We start from the raw sequence: 21297 nt of genomic DNA on the forward strand, positions 1-21297 counted from the left end.
TCATATATCCTGATTTTACAACCAGTATGCTTTCTATTATCCCACAGATGCCAACACTTGAAAATGGTATTTTAAGAAAGTGAGTATGATATGTGGAATGGATTGGATAAGGCAAGAAACTAGAGGCAAGAAGAGAACAGCAGCTATTGCTGTAATCACTCCCAAGACACCCACAAGTTACAAGATACCACTATTTCGGAAGAAATGCCAGTAACATGATATCTGGATTTTATTAATGAAATCTAAAATCAAAAGTTAAAAGTAGATATTTTATTAAAATTAATATTCTAAGATAATGGTCCCCAAGTAGGATTTATGGAGTGGGGAGATACATAAGTAGTTACTTTAAGTGGTTCCCTGAATCCTTATGCATACCAACCAGTGTCCAGAGAAAAATATGTACTATTTTTTATATTTATGCAGAAGATATTACAATTGATAAAACCCTATTAATCTAAAAGTTTTCCTGAATGCAGTCCAGCACTTTACCTCATATTTTCTTTTTCAGTGGATACTGAAAATACAACCACATTGTGTAAGCACACACAGAAGTGTATATGCATAGAAGGGGGAAAAGCAGTTCTCAAGCTCATCTAAGAAGACAAGCTCCTTGGACCATTTGAAGTATCCACCTGAAGAATAAATCTCTTACAGTTTTAAGCTCACTACAATTTCTGCTCATGCAATGGCCATTAATGCCTATTAAGTGCCAGGCACTTGCTTAATAAGCAATGAGGATACAGAGATAATTAAGTCCCAGTTGCTAGCCCTGGAGGCTCTCAGTCGGGGAAGTCAGAAATGTAAATGTTTATGAATCTAATGAACTGAGTGCTATAGAAACATAGAAGTGTTTAACATATAAACAAAAAATTTTTAATCTATCTAAATGTCAATGTCTTACTTTCAGTTTCAAACTGTCAAAAAACTTTTTCAAACTAAATGTCAAATATTGAACAAAAAAACTAACAGTATTCTAAAAGTAAATACATAGAATAAAACATTCTGGAGAATTAACACTTTTAAATTTGTACTATGCTGTCTCTGGTAAGCCATGTGGAGAGAGTTACTTAAAAGTTTACTTCCACTTGAAAAGTTAGTTAGAATCAAAGTATGTTTGGCTGGATACTCATCAAAGGATGGATAAGACACTAAACCAGTCGCAAATGTAAAAACTGACAATATTTCTTACCACTCTAGGTTTTAAAGACACATTAAACATACAGCACCATTTATATAAACCTACTAAGATATTTTAAAAACCTACAAGCCAACCACAAGATACACTTCACGCCACTAGGATGGCTATAATCAAAAAGAAGACAAGTGTTAGTGAAGATGTAGAGAAATTGGTGAGAATGTAAAATGTGAACTCCAGTCTAGTAGTTGCCCAAAAAGTTCAATGGTCACCATATCACTCATTAATTCTACTCCCTAGGTATATACCCAAGATAAAGGAAAACATATATCCTAACAAAAACGTGTACATAAATGTTCATAGTAGCATTATTCATAAAATACAAAATATTCTATTTTATGTATTATATACAAAGAAAATATTACAAAAAGTGGAAATAACTCAAATGTCCATCAATGGATGAACAAAATGTGGTATATCCATACAATGGAATATTATTTAGTCATAAAAAGAAATGAAATATTTTTGATTCCAGCAACACCTGGATGAACCTTGAAAATGTTATATTAAGTCAAAGAACTCAGTCACAAAACACCACTTATTGTATGATTCCATTTATATAAGGCAAATCTATAGAAGGTAGATTAGTGGTTGCCTAGGGCTGGGGGATAGGAAAGGGAGGAAGAATGACTGCTAATGGGCATCCCTGGGCTGTCTTTTGGAGTGATAAAAATTGATGATAATGATGACTGCACAATTTTGTGAATATACTAAAAACTATTAAATTATACAGCTTAAATGAATGAATTTTATGGTAGGTGAATTACCTCTCAAAAAAACTTATTGATTTTTAAAATACCTACAAGCCACAATATTAAACAGTTTAACAAAGAAAAATTTTATACTTATTTAGGCTGTGCAGCGTAAAATCTTCCAGGTTTCCCGTCTTTCCTCCCTCCTTTTTTCTAACATTTCAAACCCAGAATTCAAATAAAAAACTTCAGAGATCTCAGTTAACCAAAAGACAAGTTCTTGTTATCTTTTACAATTATATTTAAAGAGCAATCATTTCACAAAAGAGGACATACATGTAGTTAAGAAACATGGAAAATATTGCACCTATCTTTTCTTAAAAAAAGAAAAGCAGGGTGTGGGAAGGGAGCTCTCCTTCAATCTGTCTTCCTCTGGTTTCTACCATCTACTTTCAGAATGTTAAATGTAAATGTTAAGAATTTATACCCATTTTACCTATTTTCTCCTCAATCAACTATAATCTAAATTCTTCCCATATCCCACCCAAACCACTTTTTGTGGTCACCAAATCACTCCTACTTGGCAAATGGAATGGGTACGTTCTCAACCTCACCTTACCAATCCTCCAGAAGTATTTGATTTTGCTAACTACTCCTTTCCTGAAACTCTCCCAGGCTTTTCTGACATCCTCTGGGTTCCCTTTCCTCCTCTCTGAAAATACCTTCTCAGGGACAGTCACTGGCTCCTCCTTTTTGGGCTGCTCTTTAAATGCTGCTGCTCTCCAACCTAAAGCTGGTCACTCTGTATTCTCGTCTGAATAAACTTACTTGCTCCCACGCTTTCAACTACCTCTTACATGATTATATGATGATTTCCAAATTTTTAACTATATCCTGTCAGCTCTCTTGAGCTCTACATTTCTACTCAATATCTCAGGCACCTCAGTTTATCACATTTAAAACTAAACTAATTCTCTTCTACCCTGAAATTTCCTCCAACCATCTTCTACTTGGTTCCCTCTACTTCTTTCTCCTCCCATACTCTGAACCATACCAAATGGTATTTTCTAACTTGGGTGATAGTATACCAAACTAGGAACCTTGGAGTCATACTGTAAATATTCCTTTCTCCTTGACTATCCACGTCTACTGAATCACTGAAACTTCTTTCTTAATCCTTATCAGATCCTATATATACTCTATATTCTGCTGTCTTAGTTTAAGTTCAGGCCCTCATCTCACTTCTTATATTTCAACAGCTTCCAAAATGCTGTCCTTCATCACTAATTCCATCCTTAATACTGCCACCAGAATCAACTATCTACAACACAAGTCTGTCAAATGACTGCTTACTCTTCTTAAAACATACAGTGGCTCTCTAAAGACCCATAGTAGTGATTCTTAGCTTTTCTACTAGAACCTATCTGAATGACAGAAGTGAAGACTCATACTAAAGCAGACTGGGGCAAGAGGTGGGAGTGAGTGGTTGGAGGTGGGAGTGAGTGGTTGGAGGTGGGGAAACACTCACTGCCAGAATGTTCAGTTACTATGTGTATTTTCTTAATACCTGCCTGCTGTCCAGGTGACTCTTAAGAGTTGTAGTATAGAACTATTCAAAATTACTGGTATTGAACTAGTGAATAAATTGTAGCATAGATGCAAGAACTTCCACAATCTAACCCCTACTAACTTTCTCAGAAGCATCATTAATGCTTACCATGCATTACTTCACTGGTTATCAAAGTATGGTTCAGGGACAGCCTGCCCCTTGACCATTTCAGAGAGTCCATGAAGTTAAAACTCTTTTCCTAATAATACTAAGTTATGTTTCCTCACTTGCAAATGTGAGAACACACAGACCTTAACACAGTAATTTTTAAAAATTATTTTCATTCTCTTAGGAGTGTACAGTAGAGTTTTCTAGAGTACATGGCATGTCATGCTATGTGAAATGTACCATTGCAACCATATGAATGAAGCAGATATGAGAATCCAGTTCTCTTCTATTAAGCCAGACATTAAAGAAATTTGAAAAAATATAAAAATGTTTCTTCTCAGTAATTACTTTTTGTTTTGAATAATTATCATATAGTTAATACAGAATGGGTTTATTATTACCTTAAAGTGGATTATTTTAAAAAATATTTGTTTTAATTTGTAGTACAGTAAATAAACAAAAGCTTTCTGGGGCCCTCAATAATTTTTAAGAATGTAAAGGACTCTTGAAACCAAAAGGTGTTAACTGCTGTGTTATAGCTGATTATCTACCACTCCCCTAAACATGTTCAACTTTATTTTTTTTAAAGATATATTTATTTATTTGAGAGTGAGAGAGAGAGTGTGCTCACTCAAGCGTGCATGTGGAGGGAGGGGCTGTCTCCAGCAGACTCCATGCTGAGCCCAACACAGGGCTTGATTCCTGGGCCCATGAGATCATGACCTAAGCCAAAACCAAGAGTCCAACACTCAACCGACTGAGCCACCAAGGCACCCCAAACATGTTCAACTCTAAAACCTCCATCCCTTTACATAGTGATGCACCCTCCACCACTAGCCTAGTCCCAGCCAGGTCCCAAAGGACCTCAGATGTATCCTGGAGAAACAGAACAAAAAGAACAGAGGTTTTGGGGTGCCTGGCTGGCTCAGTTGGAGGAGCATGTGACTCTTAATCTCCGGGTTGTGAGTTAGAGCCCCATGTTGGATATAGAGATTACTGAAATAAATAAACTTTAAAAAAAAGAACAGAGGTTTTAAAGTCAAGCAGAATACTTAACTTCTCAGAGTATGCTTCCTCATGTGTAAAATACGGGTTATATCTACCTCATAAATTGTTGACATGTTAAGTAAGACAGGGTGTAGAGTATCTGGCACAGTGTTTAGTATATAAAAGGGACGAAAAACGTTAATTTCTTTTCTACTTAAAATAATTTGTAAAGTCACTAATGTTAGTGTAGTAAAATGAAAACCGCCTAACAATTATTTAATCATAACAAAGCAAACAGACTGGTTGTTTTGAACAGTTCTGTCAGGATTACTATTTGTAAAACAGATGGTTTTATATAATAAATTCCTTGAAATGGATAACTTCTATGGTAGTTCTTGGGTACCTCTGATAGATAAATTAAGTTCAGATTATGTTAAAACATCAAAGTTATTTTAAATAGCATTTTAACATAACAACAGATGCATCGCTTGCTATTATACCTCAGTTCAGCTTTAGAAAAATGTCCTTAAATACTCTCCTCCCAATATTTCACAAAAAAGTACGAGAATTCATACCTCTGCTACATCCTGTTTTTTAAATACTCCACTGAATTCACTCATTATATTTTTGTTTTCACCTTCAGAAATGGAGAGAGAACTCGTTTGTAAGCTGAAACTGCTGTATTTACTTGTAGCTGAAGTGTCATCTTTTATGATTTTTTTAATATACAAGCGTTAAATGTAAATTAGATAAACTTCAGCCTGATCAAAAGAAATCTACTTCTTGTTTCAGTGTTTTAGACATTATAAACCTTTATTTATTTATCTGCTTACTTATTTTTAAGTAGGCTCCATACACAGCATGGAGCTCAACAGGGGGCTTGAACTCATGACCCTGACATCAAGACTCGAGCTGAGATCAAGAGTTGGCCACCTAACCGACTGAGCCAGCCAGGAGCCCCTAGACATTATAAAGCTTTAAAAAGCACAAGAGAAGGATTGAAAACAAAAGCCCAGATACCTCTTTCCTTCTATGTCTAGTTATCTGTAACTGACTACATAAATCAGCTAGATGAGTCTACACAGACCTTAGCACAAAATAATATGTTAGATGATGACCCTAAATATCAGTCTCATACCTCAGCCCTGTGAAGTATGTAGCATTTTTCTTCCTTAAAAGATGAGAGAAATCAGTTGTACTATTTTCTTCTAAGTGGCCTGCCCAAAGTCAAACAGCTAGACCATGAAAGAGATGGCGTAAAACCCAGGTCTGTCAAACATGAATACACACCACTCTACTGTATACATTTGCTTGTCATGATCACTGTCTGCCATCTTGTAAAGAAGACTTAAAGTCAAAATAGTTGAAATTGAGTTCTGGATCTGCCACAAATCAGATGTTTAACCTTCAACATGTAAGTAATCATCTTGATGCTGTAATTTTACACCATCTTAGTATCTTAGTTTTCTACTCTTTAGGGGCGGGCTGGGGAGGACGCAACACACCAAGGCCAAGAATAGACAACTCACTGAATAGTTAATGACAGATGGAAATTTTTCTGTCCTTACTAGTCATCAAAAATTTCAAATTAATACAAGATACCATTTTCCAACCATCAAATTATCAAAGATCAAGATAATTAAACGAACACTCATGCATTACTGACAGTTGTATAAACAGATACAACTTCTTCAAAGTTATTTATAAACATGTATTAAATGTTTATATCCTTTTACCTAGTACTTCCACTACTGGAAGGTATCTTATGCAACAATCCAAAATAAGGAAGTTTTACGCATAAATGTTCAATACAGAATTATAATATGTAATAGAAAATAAATGGCCTAAACATTCAACCACAAGGAAATGGTTAAGCTATAAAATAGTTGCCAGGTGAAATATTATATAGCCACTGAAATGATTTTTACAAATGAAAAACACTTATCAAAATGTTAAGTTGAAAAAAACCCCAACAATATAAAATGAAATATATAACATGGTCACACAGATGCATTAAAAACATTAACAGAAACCGCCTTTGGGTGATGGGACTAGAAAGACAGGATCCAACAATGGGAGGAACAGTCTGCATGTCCACTCCACTTTCCTAAGAGTAAGGCATTATTCATTATTATTCTATAATCTCCAAATTTGAAATAATGAACACTAGTACTTCATAACTGAATAGGATTATAATAGCTAGATTATTTCTAAGGCTCAGTTCTAAAATGCTAAAATTTAAAAATGCATTTTTGATCCACAGAAGAATTTAAAAATAACAGAACACTTAGAATTATTAGCTGATCTTCTATTCTCTTTCCATGGCAGAGGGGACATGGTTTCCCTCCAGCCTTCCAGTCAAGGGAAAAAGCAGCACTATCTATCAGTCTTAATTATAGCTATTGCTTATCAAGTCATGGAATAAAAAAAGCAGGCACTATAAAATAGCCTTAGTCATCAAATTTCGAATGTAGAATCACCTAGCTATCCGTAGGTATCATGGAAGAAAAAAGAAACTCATTCACTACTTCAGAAATGAACTCTCCAATAGGAATCCCTGACTCATCCCCAAAGCATGAACCCCAAGGCTACTTCCCCAGTACAGAAGTTCAGAGACTGGGCACCTGTCCTGATGGCCTTCATCACCAAACAATGCTCTTTCCTGAGAGGATATGCCCAGGGATAACAAGATGACTAGCATGCAAACCAGAAGAGACCAAGAACCACACCACCTCTTCTTCCATAACCAAAATAAAGCCTGTTTTAAACTTTTAAACTATCCTAAGTAAATATTTTCTATTTGCTAAAAAGTAGTAACAAGGGGACTCCATCCAATTACTGTTAAGTGACTATCCAAAAGATACCAACACAATAAAAATTCTCACTAGTAAGAAGAGAAAATATCCTCTTTTCTTTACCTCCCTTGGATCAAAAATTAATTTTTCAAAACTACATAGGCTAAATATCAACAGAAAGTGTTTAAAATAAGGCAGATTATTTTACCTATATTTTTCCGTTTTCAAAAGATACGAAATCTTACTCCTATCCTCTATTATTAGTCTAGGAAGGCGGGAATCACAAAGCTCAACAATACTATTATAATACTGTATAAGGTCAACGATCTATTTTATAAGCTGTTAACAATTTTAATGCTAAAGCTTTACTACATCCTAGTCTCTTTAAAATGTGAAAAAGTATTTCAGTGCTAAAAGTCATTTCACCTGCACCTTGTCAACAATTAAACCGTACTTTGAAACAAAAACTAGCCAATGTTTGCTGCTCTTTCATTTTCATCGACATTAACTGTGTATCCTTTTTACAATCAAGAATTTCGGAGTTAAGTGATTATTCTTGGAGGTGTACCTTGTCCAGGAGCAAAATTTTCCCTAGCTTATTTCCCATTCCTAAACCCCCGCCAAGGCTAAGGAGCAACCACTTCCCAAAGTCCCACTTCCTTTTCCATTCCCCAGACCTCCAGAGTTTCCAACGCCCCAGTCTTGCGCAATATCCGTAGGAGCCGCAGCCGCAACCACCGCCTCCTAAACCGAGAAACAACCCTGAAGGGAACATTGTCCAGCAGAAAAATAAAAGGTGGGGGGGGGGGCCATGTAGGAAGTCGACTTCTGGTCCCACGCCTTTGGATCTGACCCCCTCACAAGTGATGTATCTAGAGCAATTTCACGAACAAGACTTTTAACCTCCTCTCCAGCCGGTCTGCCCAAGCGGAGGGCGGAAAGGGGGGGGGGGGGGAGGCTGGAAGGTTATCTCCCAGTTCAGGGCTTCGGCCCGTTTCGTTGCCTCCGCCCCACCAGGACTATTGTTCCCAAGTTCCCCCCCCCCACCCCGGATAGGAAGTGATAGTCACATCCCCTCCGCCTTCCACAATATCCCCTAGGGAGTCCGAAGTAGGCTTCCTTCTGGATAACCGACCCCTCCACACACACACTTACCCCCTCTAACCTAAAGTCATGATGACCCCAACGCCATCTCAAACCTGAGTCTCAAGAGACACGAGATGGGACGGGGGTAAATGGAACTGGGCAAGCCACGGGATTCCCTACGGACAATCCTTTCCCAAGCCTTGGAGATAATAACTACGAACCCCAAAACGGCAGAACTCCTACCTTGCCCACTTCTGAGACCAGCTTGAGCAAAGGGACCCCACGAGTTAATGCTAACCTCAACACCCCCGTTCCTCCATCAGCCGCGATCTGCTCTCCCTGGGTAGACACCTTGCCTCGACCCTACAAGGAGGGGCAGGCTGGATGGGGAGTGGGGGGTGAAGAGACGAGTCCCCCCGCCCCGGGTCTGCACCTCAGTCGCCTCCGGCTCCCGGCCCAAGAAACAATAGGTGGTCGCGGGCGGCAGTGCAGAGTACGGGCTCGGTCGGGGCCGCTCCCTTCGCTACCCCGGCGCCCGCGGAGGGGGCCGCGAAAGCGTGAGGGGAGGAAAGGAGGCCGAGGGACGGAGGCGGTCTCACCTCCTGCCCGCCTCCAAGACCACCCGGCCCTAGGAGTTGGTGCGCGCCCCCTCCGCCCCTCTCCTCACAGCCGCACACAAAGCGCTGGCGGCCCGGGCCGGCCGGGCGAGGCGGCGGTGGGCTTCGGTGCCGGCGAGAGCAGGCGACAGCAAGGGGAACGACTCACCATGAAGTCCCGGGCGAAGTTGTCCTCCCCATTGTGGTCCGGACTCTTCATGGCCTGTACCCTCTGGATAAATTTCCTCAGGATCTCCACTTGCTCCATCCTCCCGCGTCCCCCCGGCTGCGGTGGCTGGCCCCCCCCGCCGCCGCCCGCCCGCCCGGCGCAGAGCCCGCTCAGTCTTCCCCAGCTCGCTTCCCCAGCCCTTCCCCTCCCTCCCGACCCCCGCCAAGCCTCGCCGCTCCCTGCTCCTCCCCACCGCCTAAGGCGGCGGCAGCGGAGACACCGGCCCGGCTCCCGACCCCACAACTTCCAGGAGCAGCCGCCGTTCTCCCACAGTACGAGGCAAGCCGCTGCGGCTAGCGCCAACCCCAACCCCCAGCTTGCTCCATCCTCCTTCCCCGCCCTCCTCCTCTTTCGTTGGAGACGCCGCCACCGCCTCAGGAACACGGCTCTCCGCTCGCCCTGCCCCCCCCTCCCCGGTCCCCCCTCCCCCCCCCCCCCCACTAGCAGCCGCAGCCGCCTCTCCCCACGGGCGCGGCCCCGCCGCCACCCCGACGCGCGGCCCCGTGCTGTGGCTCCGCCCCAGGCGCTGGGACGCCCGATCCGCCCCCTCCCAACTCGCCTCTGGACCACTCCCCCCAAGCCCGCCCCGCTGGTCCCAGCCCCTCTCCGAGTGGCTGGAAGGCTCTTGGCTGTCGTCTGGGCGACTTCACTCTACTTCCGGGGCGTGGTCCCGCCCGGGCTGTAAGTAGATCTGAGGAGGTCTGGAAGGAGGGAATTCGCCTCTGAGCAGGGTAAACCCTAGTCAGTCGCATAAGATTATAGTTGGAACTTGCGGGCTCACGGCCTACTAGTGGGAAAAGCATATTTTTAGAGTGCTTCCGCGCCGCCCACGACTGTGGGCTGGGACTACAAGTCCCGGCCCGCGGGAATCCAGGGGCGGGGGCGGGAGAGGGCGGTGGTAGGAAAGAGAGGCATGCTGGGAACTGTAGTTGTGTCACCCCCGCGTTCACAGCAGGTATGTCTTCATCTTACTAGTGTTTTGGTGACTGTTGACGGCAAGTAGACCTTGCCACTTTGGGGAATGGCTACGGCCAAGAGAAATGAAACGTTTCTTGAGTGAAAGGACTTTGGCAAATCCGTCTAAACCCTGGCGAGTGAGCGTCTAAGATTTGGAGTGCATTCTAATACCTACCATGCATGTGGCGAGGGCTCAGTGTTTGCTGAATGAAAGGGAATTTGTCGTCTTGCGCTTAGATTCGCAGCCCTTCAGAAGTGACTTTTCTCCATAGAATGGACTTTATAAATTTTCATACATCTTTGCAAATCTTCTAGTAATCAGAGAATATCTGTTTTAGTCTAACTCACCATTTTACAAAAAAAGCGATTTGTCTAAGATCTCCCCCAGCATATTCTTAGCAGAGACAAAACGAGAACTCAAATCTTATTGCTTTCAGTACAACACTTACATTGCCTCTCACTAAGGAAGGTAAAGATGTGGTAATGTGGCAGAAGTGAAGGATTTGATCCGTGGACTTCTTTTAGTCCCTTATACCCACAAAAAACATTTTTTACAGATAAGCTGGGGAATCTGGTTAAATAGGAAACGTAAGTTTAAAAATAATAACAACTAATGTATCCAATCCAATCCTCCTCTCAGAAATACGCATTTCCAGGTGTGCCCTTCTAAATCTCTTCCTATAGGTTTATATGTTGTATGTGCATATAAAAAGATAAGTTTTGTTCTGTATTTAAAAATTTACTTAGAGGAATAGTTCAGTTTCTAAGGTAAGCTTTATCTGAAGCAAGGGTCTGGAGTATTTTACTTTAATCAGATCCTGAGACTCAGTTTCACTGGATGTAAGAAAAGATCAGGATCTGGGCTTGCTCACCTACCAAGACAGCTCACTGTAGGTAACCCTTTTCCCCCAGAACTGGGAAAGAAATTAGACTCTAAGCAAAGAAATGGGTAGATGATCAGGAGTGCCTGTACTTTCGCTGTATCAAAAGAATGAACAAACCACAGGGTGGTTGATAAAGACTATATGCTAGACAAGTTGTCTAATAGTCTAGGGACAGTCTGATGGAAAGTGTTACTTGTTTTGAGTTATTGAGTCTCATTTTGGCTAGTGTTTTTGCAGTGTTTTTACTTTTCCTCTTACTGGCAATTTTCTCTTTCTTATAAAACGTGAGTGTATTTTGAGTTCTTAACAGCTACCTTTGGCGTCTGATAAAGGTTAGGGAAAACAAATGTAAAGTACCCTTATGTATTTCAACTCTTTTGCAAAGGCTTAGCCGTGCTTTCATCACTTTAGTATACTTAGGTCACGTTTCGATCTACAAATAATTTTTGAGCACCTCAGAATATGAGGCGTTGTGCCGTGTGTGAGAGAGATACAAAAATGTTTTAGGGGTGGCTTAGAGTTTATAGCCTGGTTCAGGAGACAGGAAAAACAATAAACTTAGTTATATCGTGAGTTAATAAATACCAAATGAGTGATACGGACATTGAGTGGTTTAACAATTCTGAGAAGAGAGATTTGTGAACCAGTTATCACATGCAGTGGTCACAGAGGACCTTGAAGGATATGTGAAATTGGGTTTGAACAGAAAGAAGAACGCCCAGATAAGAGAAGTGTTGAAACAAAAAACATGAAGACAGCAAAGCAGAAGTTTGAAGGAGAACTTTTATATGCCTGTGAAGGTGCTAAAGTAGATAGGGATTGGAGAGCATTAAATGCCTGGCTAATGATTTGGACTTCATATGGTCAGTGGGAGCCACCAAAGGTTTTTGAGAATAGAAGGAAAAATAGGAAAATAGTTATCTGGCATTTTTTGGATAAATTGTGACTTAATAAGGGGAGAGAATGGAATGAGGTATTAGGAGCCAATATATGAAGCAACAAAAGCTGTAACTAAGGTCATAGCACCACAATTACAAAGACATAGATGGAGGTGAGAGAGACAAAGAACTCACAGAACTAGGTGACTGACTGACTTAGTGGACAAGAAAGAAGGTAGAATTAAAAATGACTGAAATTACCAGATTGGGAGAGATCAGAAAGTTTGACGGAACACAGGACTATGCATGGTTTGGGCAAATGGGAACGTTCATGCACAAATGGTGAGAGAAATCTGCACATCTTTGGAGGCAGTTTGGCCATAAATGTATAAAAATGGAAACGTCATGCATGTTGTAGCTGAAAAATTTATAGATAATATTTATAGCTGTATACAAACATCTATGCTTATTGCAGCCTTATTTATAATGGCAAGAGTAGAAACAATGTGCCTACATATCAAAAGGCACTGGTTAAAAAACAAAATCACATACATATAATTAAGGTTTTTTTAATTTTTTTTTAAAAAGATTTTATTTATTTGACAGAGAGAAAGAGAGAGCGCACAGCAGGGGGAATGACAGGCAGAGGAAGAAGGAGAGGGAGAAGCAGGCTCCCCGCTGAGCAGGGAGCTCAATGCAGGGCTCAATCCCAGGACCCTGGGATCATGACCTGAGCCAAAGGCAGCCACTTAACCAACTGAGCCACCCAGGCGCCCCTAATTAAGTTTTTTGAAGCCATTCAAAATATGAAAAAAATAGTCTATGTATGTTGATGTGAAATAGGTCCCAAGATCTTCTTATTAAATGAGAAAAGCTAGGCATTGTGTTTTATGTATTCTTACTTTTATGTAAAATGGAATGTGGATAAAATGCTTGAACACAGAATTTTTCTGAAGGATATTTCAAAAACTGTTAGCCGTGTTTGCCTCTAGGAAGGCCTTGACAATTTTTGGTAGAAAGGAGACAATTTCCAATGTGTATACCCTTTTATATTCTAAATATTTTTCTGTGTATGCATTACTTTTCCAACAAAATTAAATCTATTCAGATTTTTTAGACTTTCAATCTAGATGATAGATAGGAAGAATGGCAATATCTTTAATAAAAACACCCGAATGAAAAATGAAAGCAGCTCTTATTTGGGAGATTTTTTTAAATAGCCCAGGCTAAGTTTCGAAATGCTGACCTGTTTACACAAGAATTCTCAAGAAAAGACCACCTCGCACGTCCTCAGCCACAGCTGCACTTGACCCACATTAACCAATCCATGTAAACTGGCCAGCAGCAACCTGTGGCTTGGTGTAGGAACATGACCATGGCCAATCAGTTCTCACTGTTTGGAATCTGAACTTAGAAACCTAGAGAGAATAAGTCATGAAACCGCAAGGGCAGAAGCTGAATGCCGTGGGATACAATTAGGGCAGGCCTTGTAAGAATAGAAATTATAAAGAATCTGGTTAGTCACGAAAGGAACATTAAGCAGGCATGCAGAGATATGTAGAGATGTCACGATATGACCTGTGTGGCCATGAGAGAGATGGGGAGATTCCCTAGGACAACTTGACTGACTGAGGACTTTTCAGGACAGGTTTGGTTGGCATTTATTCCATAAATAGATTCTGCTTTTCCTGAAACAGAATAGGGCAAGAATAAAGAGCCTGGGCTCTGAAGTGAGAGAGATGAAGTTTCGAACGCCCACTCGATTTCTTCCCTGGGGTGTCACTTCAGCTCTCTAAGCCTTGGTTTCGTCTTCCAGGAGGTGTGTTGCAGAATTAGTGTACCACACATTACCCTTGCTCCCAGAAAACACAAAGTAAGAGCCGGTTAAACAAATAAGCAATGAATGCTTTCTGGCCCTTTAATTTTTTACCTGCTGTCTTTTCTTCTTTAGGCTCTTGCCTACTCACTAGCCACCTTCACTCTGGGTAAAGACATGAGGGATGAAAAGAAAGCCAAAATACCGGTTTCAGAATTTATCTTCTTAGTGCATTTGTGAAGGTTGGAGTGAGAGTTTGAAACCAATAATTCAGAATGGGTTTCAGGATTATCTACCTGTTTCATATTCACTGTATCCCTTTCCCCTCTCAGGTAAAAGTAATGCTTTATATCTGTGTAGAAATTCTAACTTTTGGAGTATTTTTACAACTATTCTCTCATGAAAACTACCTTTGTTATGGCTTACAAGGCATTATAACTCTTTGTGAGTTCTTTTTTGTTCTTTTTAACAACTCTGGGAGGTAATTTGGCATCCTTGTCCTCATTAATAGATGAATAACTAAATAAAACACGGGAGTGAACATGACCAGCTCACTTGTAAAAAACAAATGTCAGACGCGTATCCAGAACCCACAGGTCCTGAGTTTCCAGCTTGTTGCATAAACCATTGAGTCACAATGCTTTAATACCTGGTGTAATTTAAGTGAAACTACAGATGAGGAGTCAAACCATTCCTGAGATTCTCCCAAAGTAGAACTTCTAATATTAACTTGTCATTAGAAACATCCCTCAGTCTTCTCTGTACTTTCAAACTAAAGGACTCCTAACTAGGAAGTTATGGGAGAGTGAATAAGAAAGAAGGGAGGGAAATTCTTCTCTAATTTATTCCTGATATCCCTTACTCCCTCATTCCTAGACCTGTTACAGCAAAAAAGCTGTTGACCATCTTTAATCCGTGAGTTTATTTTTGAGGTATGTAGTCCAACAGATAGGGAACTGGGGAAAATAACAGTATAACTTTTTAGTCTAGTGTGGCATAACATTTTTAGAAGAAAGACATAAAAATGGAGAGAAGTTTGGAAAGGATGATATTTCTTTAATATTTAATGTGTATTCCTAAAGCTAATATTTCAGAGCTTTTTGACCTAATACTCCCCATTTATTCTCATAACTCTGTCCTAAAGTAGGTAAGCCAGGTATGATTATCTCCTTTCTTTATGCATTAGAATGCTACTGGGAATAATAATGCCTAAGCTTAAAGGAATTAAAATGATCTGCCCAAGGTCACATAGATGGCAGAACTGGAACCAAAATCCAAGTGACTCTCTGCTCAATGAAAATTTTCCAGTGTTACATAACAAAAGTCAAATAGTGTAATAATAAATACTAACTGCAGGTGAATGCAGTAATTAAATCCACCCTGTAACTTTTCTATCTCATATTTCTTAACACTGTTTCATTTAACAAAGAAAAATTAAAATTTTATAAATAACTTCAAAGTCAACTAGTACCTTAGCATCTAATTAGTGATCCTTCAACATAATGACATTTAATTTCTATATTCAGGAATGGATCATTAACAAGGGCTGTGAAATATGATTGTACCATATAAAATCCATCCAGTGTATTGATTGGACTCAGACCCAGTTATCAACAGAAAGCCCCAAAACAAAACAAGCAAAAATCCCTTTCATTCAGTGACTGCTAATATTTTAGATTAAAGATAAATTGTAGACAGAGACAAATACTGAATGGTCTCACTTAGATGTAGAATCTGAAAAAGAAAAGAAGAAACCAAGCTCATAGAAAAAGGGATCAGACTTTTGGTTACTAGAGGCAGATGGTGGAGGAGAGAGGGATTTGGAGGAAGATTTTCAAAAAGTACAGACTTCCACTTAATAAGATTAAATAAGTATTAGGGATGTAATATGCAACATGATGACTATAGTTAACACTGCTGTATAATATATAGGAAAGTTAAGAGAATAAATCCTAAGAGTTCACAAGGAGAAAGCTTTTTTTTCTTATCTTATATGAGATAATGGAGGTTAGTTGAACTGATTGTGGGAATCATTTCACAATATATATAAATCAGCCCGTCATGATGTATGCATTAAACTTACATAGTGATGTATGTCAATTATTTCTCAATAAAATTCGAAAAAATAAATTGTGATTCCATTTGTATCAGGTATCTGAAACATTCAAATTCATAGAAATATTAAGTAGATTGGTGATTATCAGGGCCTGAGGGTAGGGGGAATGGGGCAGTTGTGGTTTTTTTGGTTTTTTAATTCCACTATAGTTAACATACAGTGTTATATTAGTTTCACGTGTACACCATAGTGATGCAACAATTCTATACATTACTCAGTGCTCATCATGACAAGTGTACTCTTAATCCCCTTCACCTATTTCCCATATTCCCCCACCCACCTCTCCTCTGGTAACCATCACTTTGTTCTCTATTGTTGAGAATCTGTTTTTTGGTTTCTCTTGTTTTTTTCTTTGATCGTTTGTTTTCTTTCTTAAATTCCACATATGAGTGAAATCTTTTGGCATTTGTTTTTCTCTGACTGACTTACACGTGGCAAGATTTCATTCTTTTTAATGGCTGAGTAATATATACATATATATCTATATACATACGTAAACTTCTTTACCCATTCATCATCAATCAGTGGACACTTGGGCTGCTTCCATAATTTGGCTATTGCAGATAATGCTGCTATGAACATAGGAGCACATATCTTTTCAAACCAGTGTTTTCATATTCTTTGGGTGAATACTCAGTAGTGCAATTACTCCATCATATGGTAATTCTTTAAAAGATTTTATTTATTTATTTGAGAGAGAGAGAGGGAGGGAGAGAACAAGTAGGGGCAGGGGCAGATGGAGAAGCAGAATCCCCGCTGAGCAGGGAGCCTGACATGGGGCTCAATCCCAGGACCCTGGGATCATGACCTGAGCCGAAGGCAGATGCTTAACCTACTGAGCCTCCCAGGTGCCCCAATTTTTAAATTTTTGAGGAACCTCCATACTGTTTTCCACAGCGTCTGCACCAGTTTGCATTCCCACCAACAGTGTACGAGGGTTCCTTTCTCTCCACATCCTCACCAACACTTGTTGTTTCTCCTGTTTTTGACTTTAGACTTTTCGACAGGTATGAGGTGATATCTCATTGTGGTTTTGATTTGCATTTTCCTGATGATGAGTAATGTTGAGCATCTTTTCATGTGTCTGTTGGCCGTCTGTATGTCTTCTTTGGAGAAATGTCTGTTTATGTCTTCTGCCCATTTAATTGGATTATTTGTTTTTTTGGGTGTTGAGTTGTATCAGTTCTTTAGATATTTTGGATACTAGCCCTTAATTGGCTATGTCATTTGCAAATACCTCCTCCATTCTGTAGGTTGTCTTTTAGTTTTGTTCATTATTTCCTTTTCTATGAAGATGCTTTTTATTTTGATGTAGTCCCCAAAATTTATTTTTGCATTTGTTTCCTTTGCCCCAGGAGCCATATCTAGAAAGATGTTGCTACTGCTGATGTGAGAGAAGTTACTGCCTGTGCTCTTTTCTAAGAGTTTTATGGTTTCAGGTCCCACATTTAGGTCCTTAATCCATTTTGAGTTTATTTTTGTGCATGGTGTAAGAAAGTGGTCCAGTTTCATTCTTATGCATATAGCTGTCCCTTTTTCCCAAACACCATTTGTTGAAGAGACTATCTTTTTCCAGTTGCATATTCTTTCCTCCTTTGTCAAAGATTAGTTGGTCATATAATCATGGGTTTATTTCCGGATTTTCTATCCTGTTCTATTGATCTATGTGTCTATTTTTGTGCCAGTACCATATGTTTTTATTACTACAGCTTTGTAATATAACTTGACACCTGGAATTATGATGCTTTGCTTTTCTCTTTCAATATTGCTTCTGCTGTTCAGGGTCTTTTGTGGTTCCATATAGATTTTAAGATTATTTGTCCTAGTTATGTAAAAAATACTGTTGGTTTTTTTAAGATTGTATTTATTTATTTATTTGAGAGAGAGGGAGAGAGAAATGGAGAGAGAGAGTTCACAAGTGGGGACAGGGGCAGAGAGAGAGAAGAGAATTTTGAGCAGACTCCATGCTGAGCATAGAGCGTGACACAGGGCTCAATCCTACAGTGCTAAAATCATGACCTGACCCAAAACCCAGAGCTGGACGCCTAACCAGCTGAGGCCACCCAGGCTCCCTACTGTTGGTTTTTTGATAGGAATTGCCTTAAATGTGTAGAGTACTTTGGGTACTTTGGGTAGTATACACATTTTAGCAATGTTTGTTGTTCCAATCCATTAGCATGGGGTATCTTTCCATTTCTTTGTGTCAAATTCAATTTCTTTCATCAGTGTTTTATAGCTTTCAGAGTAAAGGTCTTTCACTTCTTTGGTTAGGTTTATTCCTAGGTATCATGATTTTTGGTGCAATCGTAAATTGTAATACCAACTGTAAATGAGATTGTTTTCTTAATTTCTCTCTCTGCTGCTTCATTATTGGTGTATAGAAATGCAACAGATTTCTGTAGATTGATTTTGATTCCTGCGAACTGATTTTGTGTATCAGTTCTAGCAGTTTTTTGGTGTAGTTTTTTGGGTTTTCTATATAGAGTATCATTGTCATCTGCAAATAGTGAAAGTTTTACTTCTTCCTTACCAGTTTGGATGTCTTTTATTTCTTTTTGTTATCTGATTGCTGTGGCTAGGAATTCTAGTATTATGTTGAATAAAAGTGGTGAGAGTGGACATCTTTGTCTTGTTCCTGACCTTAAGGGAAAGGCTCTGTTTTTCACCATTGAAGGTGATGTTACCTGTGGGTTTTTCATACATGGCCTTTATCATGTTGAGGTTATGTTCCTCTAAACCTACTTTATTGAGGATTTTGATCATGAATGGATGTTGTACTTTGTCCAGTGCTTTTTCTGCATCTATTGAAATGATCGTATGGTAAGAACCATCCTTTTTCTTATTGATGTGATGTATCAAGTTGATTTATTTGTGAATATTGAGTCATCTTTGCAACCCAGGAATAAATCCCACTTGATCGTGATAAATCCCACTTGAATGATTTTTCAAAAGAAGTTTACTTATTTATTTATTTATTTTATTTTTCTTAAGTAGGCTCCACACCCAAGGTGGAGTCCAATGTAGGGCTTGAACCCTGAGATTAAGGCCGGAGCTGAGATGAGGAGTTGGGTGCTCAACCAACTAAGCCACTCAGGTGCCCCTATTTATTAAGTAATCTCTACACCCAACGTGGAGCTCGAACCCAGACCCCAAGATCAAGAATCGCATGCTCCTCTGATTGAGCCAGCCAAGCGCCCTGTGAATGATTATTTTAAAGTATTGTTGGATTTGATTTGCTAGTATTTTGTTGAGGATTTTTGCATCTATGTTCATTAGAGATATTGGCCTATATTTCTCTTTTTTTTTTTTGTAGTGCCTTTATCTGGTTTTGGTATCAGGGTAATGCTGGTCTCATAGAATGAATTTGGAAGTTTTCCTTCCTTTCTTATTTTTTGTAATAGTTTGAGAAAAATAGGCATTAACTCTTCTTTAAAGGCGGTTCTCTTATTCATTCCTGGAACTCCCATGGCTCCACAAGCCCTATACCCTGCTTCCTCATTCCTAGAGAAAATAGGAGTTACCAAGTTTGAACCCACTCACTCTCTCCGCTCTCCAAGTAAAATTTGGAAATTATAAATTTACCCCATACTTACTTCACTCCATTGTTAGGACTCTTACTCCTTTCCGAGGCTAACCTCTCCCCTGTCAACCCTCTGTGCCCTCTTTTACCTCTTTCTAGTTCTGCTATACAAATTTCTCCTCTTCTTTATCTTGTGTTCAGCCTTTTCCTCTCCACAGACTCCCCTTATTCTACAAAATGCGCAAGACTACCATGAGCTACTACACTGGCCCATCTATTGTGACCCATAACAGTCTGACTACTGGCACACTTCTCCTAAATGGACTTCCTACTTGCCAGATCTAATGATCTCTTCATTTACATCCTGCTCGACTTGTCTGGAGCACCTGACCCTTTTCGACAAATACCCTTCCTTCCTTGAATTTCTCCCCTTAGTTTTAACTAATTTTTAACGTGAGGTGACACTGACATAGCATGAAATTGATCATTTTAAAGTGAACAATTCAGGGGCGCCTACGTGGCTCAATTGGTTAAACATCTGCCTTTGGCTCAGGTCATGGTCCTGGAGTCCCACATGGGGCTTCCAGCTCAGCGGGGAGCCTGCTTCTCCCTCTGACCTTCCCCCGTCTCATGCTCTCTCTCTCACTCTCTCAAATAAATAAATAAAATCTTAAAAAAAAATAAAGTGAACAATTCAGTGGCAATTAAAGTGGCAATTCAGTTGTGTAACTACCACCTCTATTTAGTTCTAAGCTATTTTCATGACCTAAAAGGAAACCCCGTATCCATTAAGCAATTACTTCCTACTCCTCCATTTTCCCCCCAACTCCTGACAGCCACCAATCTGTGTTCTGTCTCTGTGGATTTACTTATTCTGGATATTTCATATAAATGGAATCATATAATATGTGACCCCTTGTGCCTGGTTTCTTTCATTTAATGGAATTTTTTTTATCTCAAATTCTAATATTTTTGCCATATTTGCTTCAGATTTTATTTAGGTGACAAAACATTACAGATAAAATTGAGATCCTTTGTAGTCCTTCCCTTTCCTCCTTCCCCAGAAATAACTGTTATCTCGGATTTAAAATTTTTATTGTTCTAATGTCCAGTGTTACATTAAGTAGTGTCTTGCCTCATTAAAAAAAAAAAAAAAGAAAAAAAAAACTATGGTTAAAAGAAAAATGTGACGTAAAATTTACTATCTGGGGCACCTGGGTGGTTCAGTCAGTCGGGCATCTGACTTCGGCTCGGGTCCTGAGATGGAGCCGCGAGCTGGGCTCCGTGCTCGGCGGGTAATCTGCTTCTCCTTCCCCTTCTCCCTCTGTTCCTGCATGCGTTTGTGCGCACGCCCTTTCTCTCAAATAAGTAATCTTTTTATAAAAATTTACTATCTTAACTATTTAAAAATGTACAGTTCAGTAGTGTGAGTATATCCACATTTTTGTGAAACAGATCTCCAGAACCTTTTCATCTTGCAAAACTGAAAAGCTATACCCATTAAATATCAACAGCCCTATTTCCCTTACTCATGGCCACAGGTAGTCACCATTCTACTTTCTGTATGTATGCATTTGATTACTTTAGATACCTCAAATAAGTGGAATCATACAGTATTTGTCTTTTTTCTGACTAGCTTATTCCCCTTAGCATAAGATCCTCAAGGTTCATCCATGTTGTAGCATGTGACAAGATTTTCTTTCCTGGATGAGGCTGAATAATTTTCCATTGCATATATATATACCACATATGTTTAGCCATTCATTGACGGACATTGTTTCCATCTTTTGGCTTTGTGAAGAGTGCTGCTATGAACATACGTGTACGTG

The 21297-nt window shown here is 39.5% G+C and overlaps 1 protein-coding gene across 4 annotated transcripts in view; it reads right to left on the reverse strand.

Moving 5' to 3' along the window:
• PTPN12 (protein tyrosine phosphatase non-receptor type 12) overlaps positions 1–9416 on the reverse strand; it is an 87565-nt gene extending 78149 nt beyond the window's left edge. For 3 of the 4 annotated variants that reach the window (XM_032402297.1, XM_032402298.1, XM_032402296.1), the window contains exon 1: positions 9238–9416. In XM_032402297.1, the coding sequence (XP_032258188.1) occupies positions 9238–9336 (99 nt within the window). In that variant the 5' untranslated portion in view covers positions 9337–9416. The remainder of the gene's footprint in view (positions 1–9237) is intronic. The other variant, XM_032402299.1, reaches the window with a different exon arrangement.
• Positions 9417–21297: the final 11881 nt, after the last annotated feature.

The sequence above is a fragment of the Phoca vitulina genome, unplaced genomic scaffold (genome assembly GCF_004348235.1).
Source record: "Phoca vitulina isolate PV1807 unplaced genomic scaffold, GSC_HSeal_1.0 scaffold4, whole genome shotgun sequence".
Classification (NCBI taxonomy): domain Eukaryota; kingdom Metazoa; phylum Chordata; class Mammalia; order Carnivora; family Phocidae; genus Phoca; species Phoca vitulina.